A 23,137-nucleotide genomic window follows, 5' to 3' on the forward strand; every position below is an offset into this window, starting at 1 on the left:
AGCATAATTGAATTGTTTTCAAGTGCACCAAGAGAAAGTAGCAATTTCTAAGTTCTTTACAAGATGAAAAAGTTATTGCTAGTCTGAGGTCATTGAAAATGAGTGTTTAATAGCAATGGAAGAAGCATCACTGCTGGTCCATTATTTATCTCAAAACATGTTTTGTGGGCTTCTGAAACCTGTTTCTTAGTGCTGTGCTTAGAAATGACTGGTTTTTAAAGGAGCAAAACTACTTGAAGTGTTATAATTCAGTGTAGTGTTCTTTGTGTATATAAAAATGATTAGAAGAGGATGCTCAGGGGCGACCTCATTGCTGTCTACAACCACCTGAAGGGAGGCTGTAGCCAGGTGGGGGTTGGTCTCTTCTCCCAGGCAACCAGCAACAGAACAAGGGGGCAGAGTCTCAAGTTGTGCCGGGGGAAGTCTAGGCTGGATGTTAGGAGGAAGTTGTTGCCAGAGAGAGTGATTGGCATTGGAATGGGCTGCCCAGGGAGGTGGTGGAGTTGCCATCCCTGGAGGTGTTCAAGCAAAGTCTGGCTGAGGCACTTAGTGCCATGGTCTGGTTGATTGGACAGGACTGGGTGCTAGGTTGGCCTGGATGATCTTGGAGGTCTCTTCCAACCTGGTTGATTCTATGATTAAGATCATCTGTTTCTGCCTCAGAAAAGTTGGGGTTTTTTTAACTGTTGCATAATGTGCTCATGGAACTAGAGGTTACTTTTTTTCCCCCAAGTACTGAAATCCTATTCTGCCCTCCTTTGTCACTCCCAGTAACAGTCTCCCCTGAAGACTGACAATAATTTCTTCTTAGCCTTTTTCTACCTTTTTTTTCTCCTTGGCAATGGCTCCTAGGTTAATTTCCAGAACTGGAGTATAACTTCACAGTCTTGGGTTGAAAGAGGTTCCACAGAGATTTTGCTTGTGGTGGTGATCCTCACTGGATCTATTCCAAAGGTGTAGCATGTAACAACATTTACTGTCAAGCAGATCTGTGTTAAGTGCTGAGTCAAGTGGCAGTTACAATTTTTCAAAGTCCTCATGATAATAACAACCACGAGTCTGTAATGATGATTGAGGCTGGGTTGGTAAGCTAGTGGGTAGATATTTTACTCAGAGCTGTGTTTGTGCATTCAGAAGCAATGATGCTTTTCTCTGTTTTGTTTTATTTATTCTTGGAAGTGGAACTCTGATATTCCAATACCAGAAGTGGTTTTGGTAGTGTTTCTAATTAAGTTTGACCTATGGAATATGCAGAGTGTCTTGTTGAATTTTACTCAAGTTGAGCAAAACATTTCCATCTCTGAGGTGGAAAACAAATTAGGCATACATTTTGATCAGAAGTTTGCATTGAGCAATCTTATTTTATGGATTAAAAACTTGGACAGAGAAGTAACAGTTCCACGACCAAAAGCTTGTCTCTGTGCCATGGTGAAAGCCTCCAAAAGGTTTCTTTATTAACACTGACATTGTCTGCAGATGAGACTATCCCTGACCACCTCTTTCCTTCTAGCAGCTATGGTGTTTGCTGGATAGGTTGCTGTCTTTTGGCCTTTAGAAATCCTGCTAGTTGCATTCTTGGTCAAAAAGCATACTCACTTACAGAGAAAAATTAAGACAGGATCTTTTTATAGGTCATTTAGGACTTCAAAGGAATCAAATAAGGCAGCTGAGAGTGCAGACTCTACTATCTTGATGGAAATGTTTGTGGACCAGTAAGGTGTTTTAAGCAGTAAATTCCTTTCTGTGCTTATAGCTACAGAATGCTAATGAGACTTACACAGCACCCTGGAAGCTGATAAATAAGAATTGTTTGGACTGTGCTTGACTAGAACAAGCTGCAGTATTGAAGGACCCATCAGAGAAATTATTCTCTCCACATCAGAGTGATTTGGATGGTTTCTAGCTGAAAGCTTTTGCTTATCTGTGTTTCGGGTAAAGATGCAACCTTTTAAATAGGGGACCAAGATATCTTAATGTTTCATAATTAAAGACACATGCAGCATGGATATGAAAGGTCTAATCACCTCGTTTAGGAGATCTGTATGTTTTCTGTATGTTGTGTATGGATTGAGGGGGGAAATGCTGGTGGGTTTGCTGGCAGTGCTGCTAGTTTTACAGTAACAGATGTCAAAAGTCAGCGTGGTTTAAAGGTATATTTCTCTTGCTTTGGTTTAGAATTGAAAAATAATCCACATTCAGCTGATTTCTTTAATTTTGCTATCTATTTATAAAATCTTACTGAAAGTTCTGAATTCCATAGAGGAAGCAGTGATCAGTGGCAAGATTTGCCTTGAAATCTTAGAATTCATGGAATTGTTTTCATGGGAAAAGATCATAAACTCCAACCATTGACCTACCCCCACCGTAGCCATTAAACCATGTCCTGAAGTGCCATGGGACACCTCCAGGGATGGTGACTCCACCCCCTCCCTGTGCAGCCTGTTTCAATGCCTGACCACTCTTCAGTAAAAAAATTGGTCTTGATATTCAATCTAAACCTCACCTGGCACAATGTGAGACCATTTCCTCTTGTTCTATCACTTGATGTGGCCTCTTCTCCCAGGCAACCAGCAATAGAACAAGGGGACACAGTCTCAAGTTGTGCCAGGGTAGGTATAGGCTGGATATTAGGAAGAAGTTCTTCACAGAGAGAGTGATTGGCATTGGAATGGGCTGCCCAGGGAGGTGGTGGAGGCACCGTCCCTGGGGGTCTTCAAGAAAAGCCTGGATGAGGCACTTAGTGCCATGGTCTAGTTGATTGGTTAGGGCTGGGTGCTAGGTTGGACTGGATGATCTTGGAGGTCTCTTCCAACCTGGTTGATTCTATGTGGATTCTATGTGGATACTAGGGAGAGGAGACAAACACCCATCCCACTACAACTTCCTTTCAGGTAGTTGTAGAGAGCAGTAAGATCTGCCCTCAGCCTCCTCTTTCCCTTAGACTAAACAATCCCAGTTCCCTCAACTGCTCCTCATAAGACTTGTTCAGCATTGTTGTCCTCCTCTGAATAAACTCCACCAACTCAATGTCTTTCTTGTAGTGACAGCTCCAAAACTGATCACAGAACTTGAGATGCAGCCTCACCAGTGCTGAGTACAAGGGCATGGTCACTTTCCTGCTCCTGCTGGCCTCACTATTGCTGACACAGGCTGAGATGCAATTAGCTTTCATAGCAACCTGATCACACTGCTGGCTCATGTCCAGCCAGCTGTCATCCAACCCTTCCAGGTCCTTTCCTGCTGGTCAACTTTCCAGCCACTCTTCCCCAGGCCTGTAGAGTTGCATGGGGTTGTTGTGACTCAAGAGCAGGACCTGACACTTGGTCTTGTTAAACCTCATATGATTGACTTCACTCCATTGTTCCAGCCTGTCCAGATCCATCAGCATCTGTGGAAGAATAAAGCAACTCTTAGACACACTTATAAGAAACCTAGGTGTGTAAGCACAGTAAGAGTAAATAGAACAACTGACACAACATTAATGTTGTTGAGTCATGGTGAACTGTTGATGAGCAGCTCTCTTCAATTCCCTCAAAGATGTTTTTTTATTAGAAGTATGCTTTACTTGGAGATCATGGTGTAAATTGTAATTAGAATTCTGGGTTTTCATGGCATGACTTGATACTTCTCTTCTGAAAAACTACCATGTTTAGAAATGAGAATAGAATTCTATGATTCTATGAAATTTAGTAACATCTTAGCTATAGAAAAATAATTCAATGAATCATAGAATCAACCAGGTTGGAAGAGACCTCCAAGATCATCCAGTCCAACCCATCTCCCAGCCCTGTCCAGTCAACTAAACCATGGCACTTGTGGTGTTATAGGACAAATTTTGTTGCAGGTAATATTTAGTGCTCCAAAGTTTGCTCTGTTTTTTTCTGTGCTTATCTAGATTATTCTTTAAATGGTCATCTCCTTGGGAGATGGCAAGGACACAGAACAGACAGACTAGACCCAAAAAAGCAGTATCAAACTTAATAACAATGTGAGCTGCATCAGTGCTGTAGCCATAATTACATGTTGGTTGGTGCTGCCCTTACAAGAACCATGTTTAGACTGAAGTAAATTTTAGACTGGCTTTTATCAAAAGAGATTTTTTTTGTATCAAGGGGACAGTTCTCCAAATTGCTTTTTAAAAGAAGTAATTTTACTCTAAAAGGGGATAAACCTATCAAGGTTAAACCAAAACTTTTTTTCTAGTCCTTAATAATGCTTTGCCAGTAAATTCAAGTGTTTAAATGGTCACCTCTTGCTCTTTCAGTGTAGAGATCGGCGAAAGTGTGAGAGGAGAAGATGTGTATATCATCCAGAGTGGCTGTGGAGAAATAAATGACAACTTAATGGAGCTGCTCATCATGATCAATGCTTGCAAGATTGCATCATCCTCCAGAGTGACTGCTGTAATTCCATGTTTTCCATATGCCAGGCAAGATAAGAAAGACAAGGTAGGTAAGAGCTGGGTAATTCCATAAGGCTTTTCAGCGTATCCTCTTGACATTTCTAGAGATGAAATGTATTTTCAGAAACATCTTAAAGAGAGTTCTGAAAGACCTGCTGATTTTATCTTTTTTGGTAAAATGGACAATTACATCTTCTCTAGGTGAGTGAAGGAAGAGAATAAACTGTATTTTAGTTGTGTGGCATGCCTTCAGTTTGAAAAAATAGGTACATCTGGTGTGTGTCGTATATTGCAGAGTAGTCTTGCCAGCAAGCCTCATCTTATGTGACAGTTTTTTCCTGCTACTTCTAGCTGTCTGTTTTCTAAACATCTATATATGAAGAGAGAATATTTTAGTTGCTTGGAATTAAATCTTATATTTGAAGTTTTCTAACCATTATGTAGGTGGGTTTTACCAAGAGCCAAACAGTGGTTAAAGAGAGAGCCAAACTAGAAGGAACTGATTAAATCAGCAAATATATTGCAGCAATTAATAAAAGTATTATTTTATGCTGCAGTGAAACAATATATCTGTAGTAATTATTTTTATTGATGCAGGCATCCCTTTGACTTTGGACATTGAGCAAAACACCCTGAAAGCCTTCTGTTCTTTACATGATTTTATATAGAACATAATGGGACTCAGACGTAGCACAGGAGCTAAAAATAATAGCAGATATTACAAAAGGTTTAATGGAATCATAGAATCATAGAATCCACCAGGCTGGAAGAGACCTCCAAGATCATCCAGTCCAACCTATCCCCCAGCCCTATCCAGTCAACTAGACCATGGCACCAGGTGCCATTTAGTTTTGTTAACTGTCATCACATGCTTATCATGTGATGACTGTTAACAAAACTAAATACATAAAAACTGTCTTCTAGGGTGCTCATTTTTTAAGTTCATTCTCTTAACACTGTGCTAATATTATCAAGACACACTTGTTACTGTTAAAAAAAATATTCAGAAGTTAGTAACTCTCTGTTCTTTACCTACATCACCTGGAACTTAATTTTTGTTGTGTTTTGCATTGGATGATGTGCTCTTTTGATCAAGAGGGCTGGAATACTTATTTTAGTCAAAAGAGCTTGAAAGGGAAGCAAGAAGGGAAGGAAAGCATCTCACTGTTTTGGTTTCCAAGTTTGTACTGGAAGGTTCTGCTGGACCATCCCGTAGCTACTTCTGGGAAAATGATGAATATGTCCCAAGTTTCCCGTGTACCTAAGTTATGCCATGTCAAAAATACCCCAAATGCGTGTGGCAGACTTCCAGGAGATACTTGAAATGCACAATGTGGTGGCCCACTACGGCATTTTGTCATTTGAAAATGCCATCCAAAGATGGATAGCCTAGGAAAGGATTCCAGATTGTTCTCTGGGTGTCACTGAGTTCTCCCGCAATTCTAGGCAAGCTCTTTCTCTTTATCTCTTCCCTCCCTTAACTTCTATTTTGCAATTGAGAAAATGTTTGCAATCTTTGGAAATTAACCTTGGTAGATGACCTCCATGTTGCAAAGTAAGCTGTAATATAACTGTCAACATTAGGCAGCTTATTGACAGGGAAATATTTCCTGCTGTTGCCTTGCATCATATTACTTGGTCTTTGACCTATGTTGAGTGCACAAGTTTTGCATACTGCCCAAAGTGCCAACCATTTTCCTCCTGTAGTTATACACACTGAAGCAGGAAAATCTTCACTAGCTAGATGCAGGTTTTTGATTTGAGTTTAAGTTGTTGACTTTAAACCATAAAGAGCTAAATAGGTTTAGTACTTGCTGCTTGAAATAACTCTCTACTCTTTATGCCTCTGTTGCAATTATGATGGATTTATGTAAGGAAATGGCCATGCTGTAAACAAACAAATAAAATCCCACAAATAAACAAATAGAATCCCACAAATAAACAAATAAAAACCCACAAACAAATAAAAACTCACAAATAAACAAATAAAAACCCACAAACAAACAAAAACCCACAAACAAATACCCACAAACAAACAAAAAATGAAACTAAACAAGGAAAAAAAAACACAAACAAAGCAAAAACCCCACCAATAAAAAAAAAATTCCAGATTGTGAACAATGCCTCTGTAATCAACTCTGGAAACTTTTGCATTAAACCTGAACTAACTTTAAATGAAAAACAGAGGTTAAAAAATCATAATCATAGTCATAGAATCAACCAGATTGGAAGAGACCTCCAAGATCATCCAGTCCAACCTAGCACCCAGCCCTAGCCAGTCAACTAGACCAGAATGTCTAAAAAAAAAAAGCTTGCTGAAAAAAAATCAAAGTTGGTAAGTTACTTTAGCCACAGTCAAGCACTGCCATCAGGTAGAACACATCTCATGCACAAGCCAGCTAATAAAGTTAGCTCAGGTGTATCAGTGCTTTGGCCGTAGTTGCATTTACGCATCCTCTAATTAGGCTAACCTTCCAAGCTGTGAGCAGGGTGTGTTTACTTAAGATGCTGCAGAGATGCCTTTGAGATAAGCTAGAAGTAGAGTGACAGGTAAGTTTGGTATTCTACAGCTCATGTAACTTTGTTTTTTTGATTTGTAGAAGGGATCCGTGGAGCGTTGGGTAGGTATCTTGTTTTGTTTTGTTTTGTTTTTCCCTCTAACGCTATTGCATTTCCATTAATATGGCCTTAAAGGGTGAAACTTACTGGGTTACACTATGTATAACTGGCAACATTTTTAGTTTCACTTCTTGATTTCAGTTGTGTTTCACCTAGGCCATGACAGTAATCCTGTGGATTAATTTGCTACTGGAAAACTCCTGAATTCTAGTTTAAAATGACTGGACATTCAAGACAATGGTTGTCAACTTCTGAAGCTTCAAAGAATGTCTCATTTTTGCAATTATAAATTGAGTTAATCCATTAGTGAATGTTCAGTATCCACACACTTCACAACTGGCTTTCTTGGAAGTGAAAGTTCCAGTTATATATCTTGGGGCATTCTTGGATTATTATTCTTGGATTATTTGGGGAGGAGGGGGGGTTGTTAATTAACTTTTTTATTGGTCAGTATGCATGTGATGCATTTTGAGCAAGACAATAAAGGTGCTTAAAGACAACAGAGCTTTAATCTTGATGGACAACTTTTCCTTTCAGCTGTGTCCTTTGCGTAGTTTCTCTTGTGAGGTTGTTTGTATAAGCTTTGTGGATTCCCTTCTGCCCTTGGTGATTTTAACAATTGTGAATAAATCTGTAATGCATCACAAAGGAATAAAAAAAAAATCATTTCTGTAACTTACAATAAGTGGGGATTTTGCTTAGGAACTAAAAACACAGTGATTCTTTCCACAATTTAGTTTCTGCATATAATGTTGCATTTCACACTAATTCTGGTACTAATCTGAAATTGTGTCAAAGAATGGAACAATGAATACTGTGAATCTTTGTGTTCTTGCCTTTCTGGTCAGAAGCAAACTGTACAAGCTCCAAGGTGAAGAAACTTGTCATCCAAGTTTCTGGATAATAGGCAGGTTGTCCAAGTTCCCATGAATATCCTTTTGATTTTAAAATCATCTTCATTTTGGACCACGCTGTAGGACAAAACTTGCTTTCTATGCAAGCAATCAAGTTTTAAACCTGTCTTGTGTTTTCTTTTAATGCACAATTTTGAGTAAAGGAAACTCAGATAGCTGCAAACTTCATTTGTCTTAATCTCCTATTAGCCCATTCTTGAGAAACAGGTATTGGTGTGTGGCTGTCTTTCCTTTCAAGACTCTGTCCACCAAGATGTAGGCAATCAGATGTGTGCATGTCTGCTAAAATCAGTTACCTAGTGGTTAAACCTTCCAGTTCTTCTGGGAAGGCAGCCTGAAGGGCCAGCACCTCAGAGAAATACCCAGTGGTAATGTATACCTTAGCATTTGATGCAGGGAAGTTTTGGGATCTTTTTTGTGGTGACGATAATCATGATACTGATGTATCAGACAAGCTAAGTGGTGTTCATGTTGAACAAAAATGGAAAGGAAGAAAAATTCAGGGTGCTGGGCGGAGTAGAAATGGCAAACCAGATTCTAGAATGTAATTTGCTTTTAGCAGCTAGCCTAAACTAGTTATTTGTTTCTACTAGAGCCTTACCTGGCTGCTATGGGTTCAGACAAGATAAATAGCAGAAGTGTATAGCCATGGAAGAATGATGGAAGAAGCAGGGGAGCCAGCCATCACCTATTAGTTCAACTTAGCATGAGATCTTTGCAAAGAGCTGAGGAGAGAACACTGTGGTAGAGTACAACCAAGATTGTTTCATTAGATATTGCCAGAGATTTGTGAATATTTTGAAACCCAGCTCAAAAAGTCAATTTGTACTGGTGAGAGGAGCTGAAGCGATCAGGCATTTGAGCAGCATGAACCGAAAGTTTATTACTAATAGAAATGTCAGGAAGCTGCAGCTGACTAGGACCTTACAGAACTGAATTTAAATAAAGAGCAGTGTAGTTCTCAGTAAATGGAAAACCATCTGTGCTGAAGTACTAATTCCATCAAACTCTTCAAGAAGCTACATGTGCCTGAGCTGCAGAGACCTAGGACGGCTCTAGCTGTTGTGTGTATTTTGTGTTCACACAGACCAAGTGTGGCAATGTTCTGTGAATACGAAGCCAAAAGGGATGCTTTTCAAAATGAGGACTTTCTATAATGATGATGAACTTGATTAAGCCATAAGAAAGGTCTCAGATACTTTTCTGGAAACTTGTTGTCCACGTGCAGGTTAAAACCGAGAAATGCTGAGTTTCCAACCAAACCAGCAAAAGTTCTGAGGAGAATATGGTCTTGATATGACATAGGCAGAAAAGCAGCCAGGTTACATTGACAGTGTGTCAGTTTATTTCAGGTTATGCCTTGAGCATCAGTGGAAGGAGAGCAGAGATACTTTGTAATTGTGTGTATGAGATGGGGGCGAGGGGGGGGTGGTGAGGATGTTCCTAGGAAGCGATGATAAAGAGATATGGCTGGGGAGAATACAGTGCCAGCAGAAAACAGAACCTGAAAGGGAGATGGAACATCTGAATTGTGGTTCTGCCTTCACTTTATTGTTATTGCCAACTAGTAGCCTTACTTAAGGATTGGTGAAAAGGAAACAGGAGGTTTTGATTAGTGTTTCTGTTACAGAAAAAGTTCTTGGGGGCAACACAGCTTTTTTCAAAGCTTAAAATCCAAAAAAGTCTTTATGGCCACTCAAAAACCCCAACCAGTGAGCTATCCTCTAGTCATGATTTCCCATCTCTTTATGTTGCTGTTTGTCCTACATCTTTGTCACTTAACAACAACAAAAAAAGTTATTGACATTAACTTTGCTCCTTAGATTTTTCCCCCTCTTCTGTTGTTATTTCTACTTCTGGTTTTTTAACCTCTCCCATCTCTTTAGAAAATTCTGGACTTGTAATTATATCCAACAATTAAGCCTGAATTAGCTAAAAATAATAAACAAATAAGACAGGGTGAAAGACCCCTGTCAACATGGATCTGTTACAAGCTTTGCTGTATCGTGGACCTCTTGATACTGATTTTGTTTTAAAGTAGCACTTTCAAAAGTTGAGTTTGTTCTGCTTTCCATCTTTGTTTATCTAGAATTGGATAGTTAGTCAAGAGTTGGATGTTCATATAGGGTAGTGGCTTCAAGGAGTACATCATTTTTTTCTGCTGTAGAAAAGCTAGCTGAAAGTTTTAAATAGGATTGGAAAGTTTATACCCTTAGTTTTGTCAGGTTATTAATCTAATCACTACAAAGCATGAGTAGGCAGACTGTGCAAACTGATTGAGATATTCCTAAATGTGTTGCAGAGTTTCAAAACCCTAGTAGCAAGATTAGCTACTGACTGGTTTGGCTAAAGCTCTTCAGATCAGGATTCCAAGTATTGTAAAAGGAAAGAAAAAAAGAATCGCTGGAAGTAGCTAATTTTCTGACTCCTTTGATCTAGTCAATATCTTTAAATTAGTTCAACATTTGTGCTTTGTTCTTCAGAGTCGTGCACCAATCTCTGCAAAACTTGTTGCCAACATGCTGTCAGTCGCAGGGGCTGACCACATCATCACCATGGACTTGCATGCTTCTCAGATCCAGGTAACCGTGAGCTCTTGCTGAGTGTGGGCAGGGGCTCTGCTGAATTCGTGTGAATGAAGCTAACATTTGTTCTCTGCTTTCTCATTATTTTGAAAGGCTGTGGGTAGAAGTGTCATTCTCAGAGTTAAGAGAAAGTCCTGCTACCCATTTTTAGTTAACGTCCTTTGAAAGAGACTACCCTTGATTTTATGGAGTGATTTTTGCAAGCTCTTTGAATGCTTAAGTGGAATTTGCTAGCTGTAGTATTAAGAACTCCCAGAACATGAAATACCAATTTGGTGCAAGCTCTGTTAACCTTTGCCTGATCAGATTATAGATTGCATTTAATAGAATCATACAATGGTTCAGGCTGGACAGGACCTACAAAGGTCATCTATTCCAACTCCCTTGCAGTGAGCAGGGCATTTATTGGTTGGGCTTGGTGATCTGGTCTTTTCCAACCAGAATGTTTCTGTGATTTTGTGATCTTCCATTAGATCAAGTTGCACAGAGCCCTGTTGAGCCTGACCTTGAATATTTCTAAGAGTGAGGCCTCAACCACCTCCTGGGCAACCTGTTCCACTAAGTAGAGTTATTTCCCTAAATGTGGTTTTGTTGTTGCAGCCAAAGGGATGGTATTCTCTGAAGAGAAGTAGAGATGGAGGCTACTAATCTTTAGCTGGCAAGTCACAAAACTTTCCTAAGACAGAGCAGACTCCACTTGTTATTTTCATGTCCATCTCATGCCTCAAGAAAGTACCTTCTCTTCAAGTTGTAGGAGTCTGGTTAATGAGCATTCCCTGTTATGCTAGGTGACTGCCATGCAAATAAAAAGCAGTTTCATTTTTAACCTAACACAGATGTCTTGTAGTTACAACTTGCATGAAAAGAAATACTCCATCTCTGCTGTTTCAAATTAATATTAACTTGAATCTTCCTTATATTGAAATACTGCTGTTCATATCAAGCAATTGAAATTAATGGAAGTTGACTATTATTCACTGGGTTGGGTTTTTGTTTTTGAGAGCTTTTCAAAAGCATAAATTTACTTGGCTGCCTGAAGGTAGTGATATTTTCTGATTTGTCTAAAATTTGCAACCAGCTGTGCTTTACTTCACTACTCTTGGGTGAGATTTTGAATTGTATCTACCTTCTGCTGCATTTAATAGCATTTGAGAGGGCAGAACTAGGCCAGTGTAAAATAGTAATTAAAGTTCTGCCATGCATGAAAAGCAAAGCCTTGTTTTGACTCTGTCCTCATTCCAGTTAAGACCTATATTCATGAAATTCTTTCTCTTTTGGACTAGGGTTTCTTTGACATTCCAGTTGATAACCTGTATGCAGAACCTGCAGTGCTGCAGTGGATTAAAGAGAACATTCTGGAGTGGAGAAACTGTATCATAGTCTCCCCTGATGCAGGTGGTGCCAAAAGGTACTATATAAGCCTAAAACTAGTTTTCCATGTAGTTAGTGGTTAATGAACTAGTCTGGTTGGGGTTTTTTTACCTCTGAATTGTGGAAGCTACAGGATACATCACTGATGAATCCAACTGCATTGTAAAAGCAGAACACCTAGTTATTCCAGTGTTGTTCATGCATTAAAAACAGCCAAGAGCTTTCTACACTCTAAAGAAAATCTTTTTCTTTCTCCCTGGATATGGCCTCATTAGCTGAATCCCTCTGCAGGAGGGAAGAGGTTTTTCCTGCTGCTTGCTTCTATAGTCCAATTGCTGCACCTCTTCCTGCTTCGCTCTGGAATTGCCTAAGTTTCCTTCCTCTGTCACAGCATATGGCCTATCCCCACTGTACCTGCTGGCATTTAGGTAAGAGCTTGCTTGAGTCCTCTTTCTTTTTTTTCCCCCCCATGATTGCATTTCAGCTGTAAACTTAGTGCACAACTTGGAGTTAATTTGAATACTTGGAAAAAATTGAGTGGAAAAAAGTGAAAATAGAAAAGTTAGTCCATCAGAGTGCTTCTTCATTCTCAGCATCTATTACTTATTCAGCAGTCTGTGTTTTACTTGGTATCTTTTGAGTGTGAACTAATGAAAAAGGTCAGAAGTGTGCTGGCTGGTGAAGTGAAAAAGCATGCCATTGAGGCAAAACTCTTCTCAGATTTTATTGGTCCTGCTGCTGCTACAGAACTGAATATGAACAAGACAAATGAAATAAGAATCCTGTAGTCCCATGGTAATGTAAATATTTGTAGTGCACTATGGGGGAAAAGGTGAAAGACCCTCACAATTTGATTTTAATTGAACTCCTCAGGTCTGTTTTGTGTGTTCATATGGTAATAATAGGGAAATAGGGCTGATTGGTATTCCATAGTTGTTCCATTTTAGATTAACCAAGTTAAAGATGTTAAGGATATCAATTACAGAAAGTGTTCTAAAATTCAGATGACTCAGTTAAGTTTCTTTGTTCATTCCCTTCTGGATGGTTTTGTTTTCATAGTTGTTTTTTGTTGTTTGTGGGAGTGTTTTTTGTTTCTTTGGATGGTGTTTTTGTGGGTTTTTAATGAAGTACCATCTTTGTTTAGAATTTGTCAGAAGACAGCATTTTTTCCCTACTTAGTATTTGTATATGATCATAAAAGTTTATTTTTATAGGGTCACTTTCACTGTGTTTAAAATAGGAGTCTTACTTTGGTGCATTTCTGTTGTCATACAACTAAGCAGTTGCTGGTGAGGTTGTTGCTTTGAACGATTTCACAGATTCTCCTTCAACTCCAGTGATGTAATGTAAAGAAAGTTAACTTTTGCATTTAAAGCATGTAGATATTCAGAATATTACTTCAGTTATGGAAAAGTGAGTAGAATGTGAAGAAAGTCTGTCTCCAGCCACGAAGAAAGGGACCTGGGGCTACTGGTGTATAGAAGGCTGAAGATGAGCCAGCAGTGTGCCCAGGTGGCCAAGAGAGCCAATGGCATCCTGGCCTGCATCAGGAACAGTGTGGCCAGTAGGATGAGGGAGGTTATTCTGCCCCTGTACTCAGCACTGGTCAGGCCACACCTTGAGTGCTGTGTCCAGTTCTGGGCTCCTCAATTCAAGAGAGATGTTGAGGTGCTGGAACGTGCCCAGAGAATGACAACGAAGCTGGTGAGGGGCCTGGAACACAAACCCTATGAGGAGAGGCTGAGGGAGCTGGGGGTGTGCAGCCTGGAGAGGAGTAGGCTCAGGGGTGACCTCATTGCTGTCTACAACTACCTGAAGGGAGGTTGTAGCTAGGTGAGGGTTGGTCTCTTCTCTCAGGCAACCAGCAACAGAACAAGGGGACACAGTCTCAAGTTGTGCTGGGGAAAGTCTAGGCTGGATGTTAGGAGGAAGTTGTTGCCAGAGAGAGTGATTGGCATTGGAATGGGCTGCCCAGGGAGGTGGTGGAGTCACTGTCCATGGAGGTGTTGAAGAAAAGCCTGGCTGAGGCACTTAGTGCCATGGTCTAGTTGACTGGCCCGGGCTGGGTGCCAGGTTGGACTGGCTGATCTTGGAGGTCTCTTCCAACCTGGTCTATTCTGTGATTCTAAGTGCATGCTGCTCCATGTTTAGAGTTGAGGCTACCTGTGCTTTCAATTCTCTAGTGTGCCTAAGTATTGCAGGAGCTTATTAAAAGCTTGTGAATAACTGAAGTGTTTTCAAAGCTAGGCACTTAGTGACAGAACATCAAAGGGAATTGAATTAAAAGAAAAAATCTTAGTGGAGTATCACTTAAGATTCAGGTTATATTTATTAACAGTAAATTAATACTGCTTCTAACCTGACTATTGCTTGCCAAAACGTGTGCTGTGGTAATTTGGAAGCCAGAACACTTAAACTGTGGTTTGTGACAAATCCATGGCTCTGTTTTTTTCCTTTTAAAATAATCCTCTAAATGTGGTGCATTTCTTCTTTTAATTAGGGTTACTTCAATTGCTGACAGACTGAATGTGGAATTTGCTCTCATTCACAAGGAAAGAAAGAAGGCAAATGAAGTGGACAGAATGGTCTTGGTTGGTGATGTAAAAGACAGAGTAGCAATTCTTGTTGATGATATGGCTGACACATGTGGCACAATATGTCATGCAGCAGAGAAGTAAGTATTGTTATGAGCTTTCCTGCCATCTCACTGTACTGCAACCTGCAGGTAGCTGACACAGTTGCTCTTTCCTGCATGTTTATAACCCAACCTGACCTCTGTAGCATGAAGTCACTCTGATCCTGGAGTCTATAGGTCAGAGTCCTGTGATCAAGCTCTGTCCTTTAGAATGTGGAACTGAGGAAATATTTACAGAAATGTATTATCTGTGTTTAGAAAGAGGACAGTATAAATAAAAAGTAAGGTTGAGTCACTGTCCCTGGAGGTCTTCAAGAAAAGACTGGGTGAGGCACTTAGTGCCATGGTCTAGATGACTGGATAGGGCTGGGTGCTAGGTTGGACTGGATGATCTTGGAGGTCTCTTCCAACCTGGCTGATTCTGTGATTCTGATTCTATGATTCTGTTTAATGCATTTTTCAGTTCCAGCACAGAAATATCAAAGAAAATTATTCTCTTCATAAACCTTGGAGCTTTTCCACTCTCCTTAAGCAATCTTTCATAAAGCTTTACTAGGCTGGATGTTAGGAGGAAGTTCTTCACAGAGAGAGTGATTGGCATTGGAATGGGCTGCCCAGGGAGGTGGTGGAGTCACCGTCCCTGGAGGTGTTCAAGAAAAGACTGGCTGAGGCACTTAGTGCCATGGTCTAGTTGATTGGATAGGGCTGGATGCTAGGGTGGATTGGATGATCTTGGAGGTCTCTTCCAACCTGTTTGACTCTATGTTTCTGTAGATTTAGCACAGAACACTGTGGAGTAAATACTTTAAATGTGTGTTTAATCTTTGCTGTACTTCTTCAGTATAAAACTACTTGTCCTTTTCATCTGAGTACACAAGAATAAGTTTTCCTGTCTTCTGTCTGGAAGTTAGTTGAAAAATGATCTCGTTCCCTGCTAGACTGTGTAACTTTAGTTTGTCCAGTCTTTCCATATGGTGTCTAGACTTAAGCTGCTTTGGTGGTGCCTTCTGGATTCTTTCTAGTTGGTCCATTCCTTGAAGGGAAGCATGTGAATGTAGACCCACTGTCTTCACTCAGGCCCTAGTATTGCTAATTAAAGAGGATTTACTTTATAGTTTTCCAGCTGATTCTATGCTGATATGTTATAGGGCAGTCATACAGGGTTTTTTTCCACAGAACTTGGCATTAATGGCTGCACTAAACTTTGGCTGTAAAAAATTGCCAATTTATGAAATGAAGGGACATTGTAGCCAGGTAGGGGGTGGCCTCTTCTCCCGGGTAACCAGCAATAGAAAAAGGGGACACAGTCTCAAGTTGTGCCAGGGTAGGTATAGGCTGGATATGAGGAGGAAGTTCTTCACAGAGAGAGTGATTTCCCATTGGAATGTGCTGCCCAGGGAGGTGGTGGAGTCACTGTCCCTGGAAGTCTTCAAGAAAAGATTGTATGGGGCACTTAGTGCCATGGTCTAGTTGATTGGATAGGGCTGGGTGATAGGTTGGACTGGATGATCTTGGAGGTCTCTTCCAACCTGGTTGATTCTATGATTAATTATTTCTATTGCTGTAGCTTCACAACTCGGCATAGAATCATAGAATGGCTTAGGTTGGAAGTGACCTCAAAGATCATCCAGTTCCAACTCCTGCCATAGGCAGGGACACCTCCCACTAGGACAAGTCACTCAAGGTCTTATCCAGCCTGGCCTAGAACACCTCCAGGGAGGAAGCATCCATAACATCCCTGGACAACCTATTCCAGTGTCTCACCACCCTCACTGTAAAGAACCCTTTCCTAGCATCTAGTTTTAATTTCCCCCAGCTATTTGGGCCTGGCTGTCCACCCTTTTCTTTTCTCCCACGAGCAGTGTACCTGTCCCATGAATGAGCAGCCAGTTTCTTCAGGAGAATGCTGTGGGAAATTCTGTTAAAACAACAGGGTGAAGCTTAAGTAAGCTAAACATTACTCTTGGTGATTTGAAGTAGAGGTCATCCTATGAGTTTGCAGTCTTTAGCTACAGGTTTGCTGCTTGCATCTAGATAAGACAGATGTCAGAAATGCATGGTAGAGTCATTAATATAGTCTTGTGTTTCTTTTCACTTTGGAAATTTGATGGCTTTTTGCAAAGAGACATCGTGCATCTGTTTTCTATCCTCATATTAATCTTCATCAGACCCCAAAGCATGCTCCTGGGATGTGCCTTTAGCAGATCAAAATCACAGATTACCTAGCCAGTGATTTCTGGTTTTATACTCCTGTGCATAGAGGATGTTAATTCCTGACAAAAAGAAGGCTTTTAATTCTCTCCTGTTGTGAAAGAAGCACTTCTTTATTTACTTGCAATAGATTTTTGCAGAGCAAATTGTAAAATCATCATAAACCTCCAATTTATCTGCAGCACTCACTAAGAAATGTGCTAGTGCTTCAGTGATGCTGCCTTATGTTCTTGGCATAAAGAAGTGCTTTTCATTACTGCCAAATCTAGGTGAGATGTACTTTGTGCTTAATTAGACTTGCTCACTAAAATATCAATCTTCAGGGCCTCATTTTTTAAGACTATTAAAGCAGCTGGGACATAGCTGAATGTGTGGAAGCAGAGAGGCCAGTCCAAACTTAATTGAGAGCTTCTGACTCATTCACAAGTTGCTCTAATCCCTTGATTCATAGTTTATTTTCCCCAGTGGCATCATTTCATGGTGTGCCTGGACCAGCAGCAGCATGTCTTCCCACAACCCTGCACTAAGCTAGGCTTTTAATCATTAACATTTCTTCCTCTAACTCTTTCCAAGAAGTCTTGTTTGAATTGCAGAGTAGAATGAAGGTGGACAATAGCGGAGGGACAATAAAATTGTCAGTGTTGCCATCCAACCTACTTCAGTTTTGTCTGATTAAGATGGAAATTTTGTGCTGGAATTCAGTTATATGTTGTGTCTATATAGTCAAAAGTGCTGCATTTTAGATTAGAATTGTGGGAATGCAAAATGAAGAAGGATAATAACAGGCAGATGCTGACCTTACTTCCCACCAACTGCTGGCTAACTTATCTCAGAAAGGATAGATAACGGACACCTTGTTAATGAGGAAAGCAAGGCATGCTTTATGCTGATGGAGTGGGTTGTCCTTGACTAATTATGCTAATGTGTAGGCATGTGCTTTATGCCCTGAGGGTATATATTGAGGACTCTGGCATAGGCATAATTCACATTGAATTGTCTGGAGTCCACCTGGCATCACCTTGATCACGTTGATCTGTGGAGCCTTGACCACGTTCCCGCAGCAAGCTAAACAGATTTCTGCAACATAGTATCACTGCTACTGATAAGAACTTCTACTTAATTAGCAAGTTTGTTGTTTTGTTTTGTTTTGGTTTTGTTTGCTTATTTGTTTTGGTTTTGGCTTTTTTTTTTTGTGAGACTTATTTCCATAACCTGGAAAAGTTTTAAATCCTCTGGGTATCTGTAGATACTTGTATCATGCTGTAGCTTCCAGGAGGAATTTGTGAGTAAAATGTACTTTAGAGATTTGTGTCTGGTTTAATTTATAGCTATGCACATAAACCTGCATTACAGCCTACTTTTCCTTTGTGTTCCACAGGTTAGTATCTGCTGGAGCTACCAAAGTTTATGCCATTCTTACTCATGGCATCTTCTCTGGTCCTGCTATTTCTCGGATTAATAATGCATCGTTTGAGGCTGTTGTGGTAACTAATACAATCCCCCAAGAAGAGAAAATGAAGCACTGCCCAAAAATTCAGGTACAGTGGTGGTTTTGCATCATCTGTAAATTCTGGATTTATATTTTTAATGTTACCTGATGCTGGAATTTGTTATGAGAGGGCAGTAAGAGTCTAAAATACATTGTTTGCAGAACATCTTGCTAAAAACATGCCAAGAACTGTTTTAAGGGGATTCAGGCATTCTCCAGGAGAATGCTGGAGAATATACAGTATTTGTAACAGGATCGAGGGTCTAACTGAAAGAGTGGTAGATAAAAAATTGGCTGGTTGGGGGGGGGGTGTTTTTTATTAATAGCAATTGTGCAATTTTTGTATACAGGAACTGAAATTTATTATGCTATTGTGGATGCCACAGAAAAGAAAACAATATTTTTTATTACACTACTGAAAATAGTCAAGCTAACAATGACAGGTTTCTTTTCAAAAAGCAAACTGAAACACAGAGCTGGCTTATGTCAGTAGCCTTTACATGTAATTGTTCTTGGAAGCCATGTCATAGAATCATAGAATCAAGCAGGTTGGAAGAGACCTCCAAGATCATCCAGTCCAACCTAGCACCCAGCCCTAACCAATCAGCTAGACCATGGCACTAAGTGCCTCACCCAGGCTTTTCTTGAAGACCCCCAGGGACGGTGCCTCCACCACCTCCCTGGGCAGCCCATTCCAATGGGAAATCACTCTCTCTGGGAAGAACTTCTTCCTAATATCCAGCCTATACCTACCCTGGCACAACTTGAGACTGTGTCCCTGTTTGGAGTTTATCTTTATCATGGCATGAAAGAAGGCGTAAGAGATTGGGGGGGGGGGGAGTGTTAATGCAATATTGAAGTTTTTTTTAAGCTTAAAATTTATTTGGCTTTTATTGAAATAGGGCAAGCACTTAAAATATGTACTTCCCTAAAACTGCTATTCCTGTCCAGTAGACACTGCCATCTGACAGTTATACTAGTTGTGATGGTTTGGGTGTTCCCTGCCCCCACACACTTTAGAAATCACCCAGACTAGACTCAGCCAGCTCTGGAATTATGAATGAAGCTTATATTTACAGCTGGCACAATATACAAGCAGATAGTTACAGTATATACAGTTATAGACAGAAATAGACAAGGTAAAAGGTAATACAGAAACACAATTCCCCTGCCAGAAACCTGAGTCCCCAGGAGGGGCTCCCAACCACCCCTTCACCTTCCCCCTACCCCTCTCAACCTTACCCCAGTCCAAGGAAGAAATTGAGGTTTGGCCAGGGGGGTTAGGAAGCAAAGTGGGTTAGGCCAAATGGAAGGGTCTGTTAGAGAGATGCAGCTCAGTCAGCAGCCCAAGCAAGAGTGAAAAAAAAATGGTGAGAGTGTTATCTAATGTTTTCATTTCTTGTTCCCATACATCTCTCAGCGAGACTGTGAGGGAAGTAGACATCACCATTGTCTTCCTTTCACAGCCTGTAATCTAGTTCTCACCAGAACATTCTAGCCTGCTTCAAACTAGCACACTGGTTTGTTTTGACAGCGTGCCCTCTGCCAGAAGCCTTCGGCAGTATGCCTGTGCAGCAATTCTGCTCAGTGCTTTCTGCCACTTTTGAGTTTGTATTTTGCATTAGTGCAGTCATGATGTGTGTTAAGCACCTCATGCTTACATATTGTTTTGCTTCCTAGAAGAGATGAGAGCACAGCAGTAAGTGGAGTGTTTGTTCGTGTGTTTATGAACTGCCTAGCTTGTTGTTCTTAGCATCACAAAATTCATCTTTTTCTTTCCCAATTTTTCTCTTTCAGTTCATTGACATTTCCATGATCCTGGCTGAGGCAATTCGAAGAACACACAATGGTGAATCTGTGTCTTACCTTTTCAGCCATGTCCCCTTGTAACAGCAGGAGAGATTGTTGCATCTTTGCAAAGGTCCTTTCAGCTGGCACTGTTTTTAACAACGCATCTCAACCATGAGAAATTAGTATCCTTGTACAATTCCAGAGCTACTATGTTTAATTATTACATTTGTCTTGTAATTACCATTTCTTCTTTGTAAATGGGCAATAAATCTCCATCTTGCAGAATTATGAATTCCCTTGAGAGTCTGTAAGCCTTGACGCAGAAGTTCTCTTTTATGTGGCTGTCCTCGCTTTGTGCTAAACTGCTGCTTCAGATCCATTTTTCTATACAGAACTAGAAACTGTTCAAAGAACTTAATGGGATGTATGCATATAAGATCATTTTATCTGTTAAGCTAAATGCTTCAGGCCTGGGTATCTTTTATCTATTCATCCATCTGGCAAGCAGCTGTTGATTTTGTTGTTGTTATTGTTATGTTTAACTGTCATGAATAGTATTTTGTAAGCCCTAACAGAATATAAACTTAATGTTAATTTTAAGGAACTGGTGACACATCCATGATATTAACTGTTTCATACAATCCCTGTTCTTTTTTATTTTCACAAGATAGGTGGCTGCTGTTTTCGTTTGTAAAGCTGTCATTACATTAAATCATTTGCAGAACATCTATTCCATGGCGTTACTGTCTTCACTTGTAAGATCACCTTGAGTACTGTGTCCAGTTCTGGGCCCCTCAATTCAAGAGAGATGTTGAGGTGCTGGAACATGTCCAGAGAAGGGCAACAAAGCTGGTGAGGGGCCTGGAGCACAAATCCTATGAGGAGAGGTTGAGGGAGCTGGGCCTGTTTAGCCTGGAGAAGAGGAGGCTCAGGGGTGATCTTATTACTGTCTACAACTACCTGAAGGGGCATTGTAGCCAGGTGGGGGGTGGCCTCTTCTCTCAGGCAACCGGCAATAGAACAACGGGACACAGTCTCAAATTGTGCCAGGGTAGGTATAGGATGGATGTTAGGAAGAAGTTCTTCACAGAGTGATTTCCCATTGGAATGGGCTGCCCAGGGAGGTGGTGGAGGCACTGTCCTTGGGGGTCTTCAAGCAAAGCCTGGCTGAGGCACTTAGTGCCATGGTCTGGTTGATTGGATAGGGCTGGGTGCTAGGTTGGCCTGGATGATCTTGGAGGTCTCTTCCAACCTGGTTGATTCTATGATTCTATGATTCTATTAATGTTTTGGTGTTCCTAGGATGGTTCATTTCATGTGTTGCAGTAATAAGGTCTAATTTTTAATCATGAGCAGTTTTGTTTGCTTCTGATTTTATCCCCATCTTTTCCCCAGTTTTGACATTCCCTGATTGCCATTGTATGAATAGTTTTATAGCCTAAATTTCACTATGCAAAGTCCACGCAGCAAACTGGTGAGCAGTCACCAGTGGTGCTCCTCAGGGTTCACTTCTAGAGATAGTTTTGTTCAATATATCTATCAATGATCTGGATGCAGGAGTCAAGTGCATAATTGGCAGGTTTGCTTATGGTACCAAACTGGGAAATGCTGTTGACACTCTTAAGGGACAAAAGACCTTTCAGAGAGATATCATAACCTAATGCTCTAATCTATGGGATGAAATCTAATGCTCTAATCTATGGGATTAAATTTAACAAGTCAAAATGAGAGATTATGCACCTAGGGTGGAGTCAATGTCAGGAACAAGTATAAATGAAGAGTGGATGGAGAGCAGCTCTGCAGAAAGGGATCTGGGAGTCCTGGTCAACTGGATGCTCAATATGAGCCAGTAGCATGCCCTGACAGTGAGCAGGGCAAACTACATTCTGGGGTGCATCAAACCCATCTAGTCAAAAGAGCTGATGATCCTTGTGTATTCAGCGTTTGTTCAGCCTTACCTCTAGCACCATGGGTCACACATGTTAAGAAAGATATTCAGGTCTTGGAATGCATCCAGAGGAGAGCAAAAAAGCTGGTGAAAGCAGTGTCAAGAATTTCTTATGAGGAGCAACTGAAGACTTTGAGCTTGTCTAATTTGGAGAAAAAGAGACCGAGGGACAACCTCTCTACTCTCCACAGATTCCTGCAGACAAGAAGTGGAGTTGAAGATGCTGATCTCTTCCCCTAGTATCCAGTGATAGGATGTGTGGTAATGGTTCAGGCCTGCATCAAGGGAGGTTTAGTCTGGGAACTAGGAAGCATTTCTTTACTGAGGGAGTGATCAGACCCTGGAACAGGCTCCATAGAGTAGTGGCCAGTTCCCCAATCCTGTCAGTGTTTAAGAGGCATTTATACAATTCCCCAAACAACCTGCTTTAACTTTTGATCAGCCAGTTGGTCTTAGATAATCCTTGTAGGTCACTTCCAAATTAACTACTTTCCCCTCTCCCTCTGCCTTTCCTCTCTAGTTTCAGCAAATAATTTTCACCTGCTGTAAACACTAAATCGTTTGCCTTGGCACTGGGGTAGCCTGAGGTAGCTTCATCTTTCAGGAAACTCTCTCCTGTGGTGCTAGTGCTCCCTCAATCATATGTCAGCATGCCAAGTGGTTGGGTAAGCTCTTAGCACAGATCTGTGAGGGTCTCGTCCCTGGCCAGAGCTCTGAGCTCTTCCTCTGCCCTTATTTCAGGCCCATCTTCTCTACTATTGTCTTTTGTTTACAGTTTTGATTCATTTTACAGCTTTCTGTAACTGCTATCAGCAGGGATCCTACTCTTTCACATCCCTTCTGCAAGTGATTTTGTTAGCATTTCCTTAATTTTGCTTGCTGTCTGTCTGTCCATCTTTGTGGTTCTTTCTGTACATCTGCCTACAACAGGTTGAAGAGTCCAGGATCACTTTCTGCAAGGACATTCATGGTTGTCTTCCCAATAAATCCCAAAGCATCTAAGCCTCCAGATAATACACTTTTCCCCTGTATAAAACAATGCAATGTGGTTATGTTCTTTCAACTTTCTGCTAATACAACCTGTAAAGAGTACTGCTGTTGCTGATATGTCTTTGAACATTCAGCTCCCTAGATTTTCTATGCTTTAATAAACAAATGGATTTACACATTTA

The 23,137-nt window shown here is 40.6% G+C and overlaps 1 protein-coding gene across 6 annotated transcripts in view; it reads left to right on the plus strand.

Annotated features, from left to right (window-relative positions):
• PRPS2 (phosphoribosyl pyrophosphate synthetase 2) overlaps positions 1 to 20,747 on the plus strand; it is a 49,698-nt gene extending 28,951 nt beyond the window's left edge. For 4 of the 6 annotated variants that reach the window (XM_064143972.1, XM_064143978.1, XM_064143974.1 and 1 more), the window contains 7 exons: positions 4,265 to 4,448; positions 7,003 to 7,023; positions 10,419 to 10,517; positions 11,804 to 11,928; positions 14,392 to 14,565; positions 18,116 to 18,275; positions 20,024 to 20,747. In XM_064143972.1, the coding sequence (XP_064000042.1) occupies positions 4,265 to 4,448; positions 7,003 to 7,023; positions 10,419 to 10,517; positions 11,804 to 11,928; positions 14,392 to 14,565; positions 18,116 to 18,275; positions 20,024 to 20,116 (856 nt within the window). In that variant the 3' untranslated portion in view covers positions 20,117 to 20,747. Of the gene's footprint in view, positions 1 to 4,264; positions 4,453 to 7,002; positions 7,024 to 10,418; positions 10,518 to 11,803; positions 11,929 to 14,391; positions 14,566 to 18,115; positions 18,276 to 20,023 lie in introns of those variants that run through there. The other 2 variants (XM_064143973.1, XM_064143977.1) reach the window with 2 other exon arrangements.
• The last annotated feature ends 2,390 nt before the right edge of the window (positions 20,748 to 23,137 follow it).

This window comes from Pogoniulus pusillus, chromosome 5, assembly GCF_015220805.1.
Source record: "Pogoniulus pusillus isolate bPogPus1 chromosome 5, bPogPus1.pri, whole genome shotgun sequence".
Classification (NCBI taxonomy): domain Eukaryota; kingdom Metazoa; phylum Chordata; class Aves; order Piciformes; family Lybiidae; genus Pogoniulus; species Pogoniulus pusillus.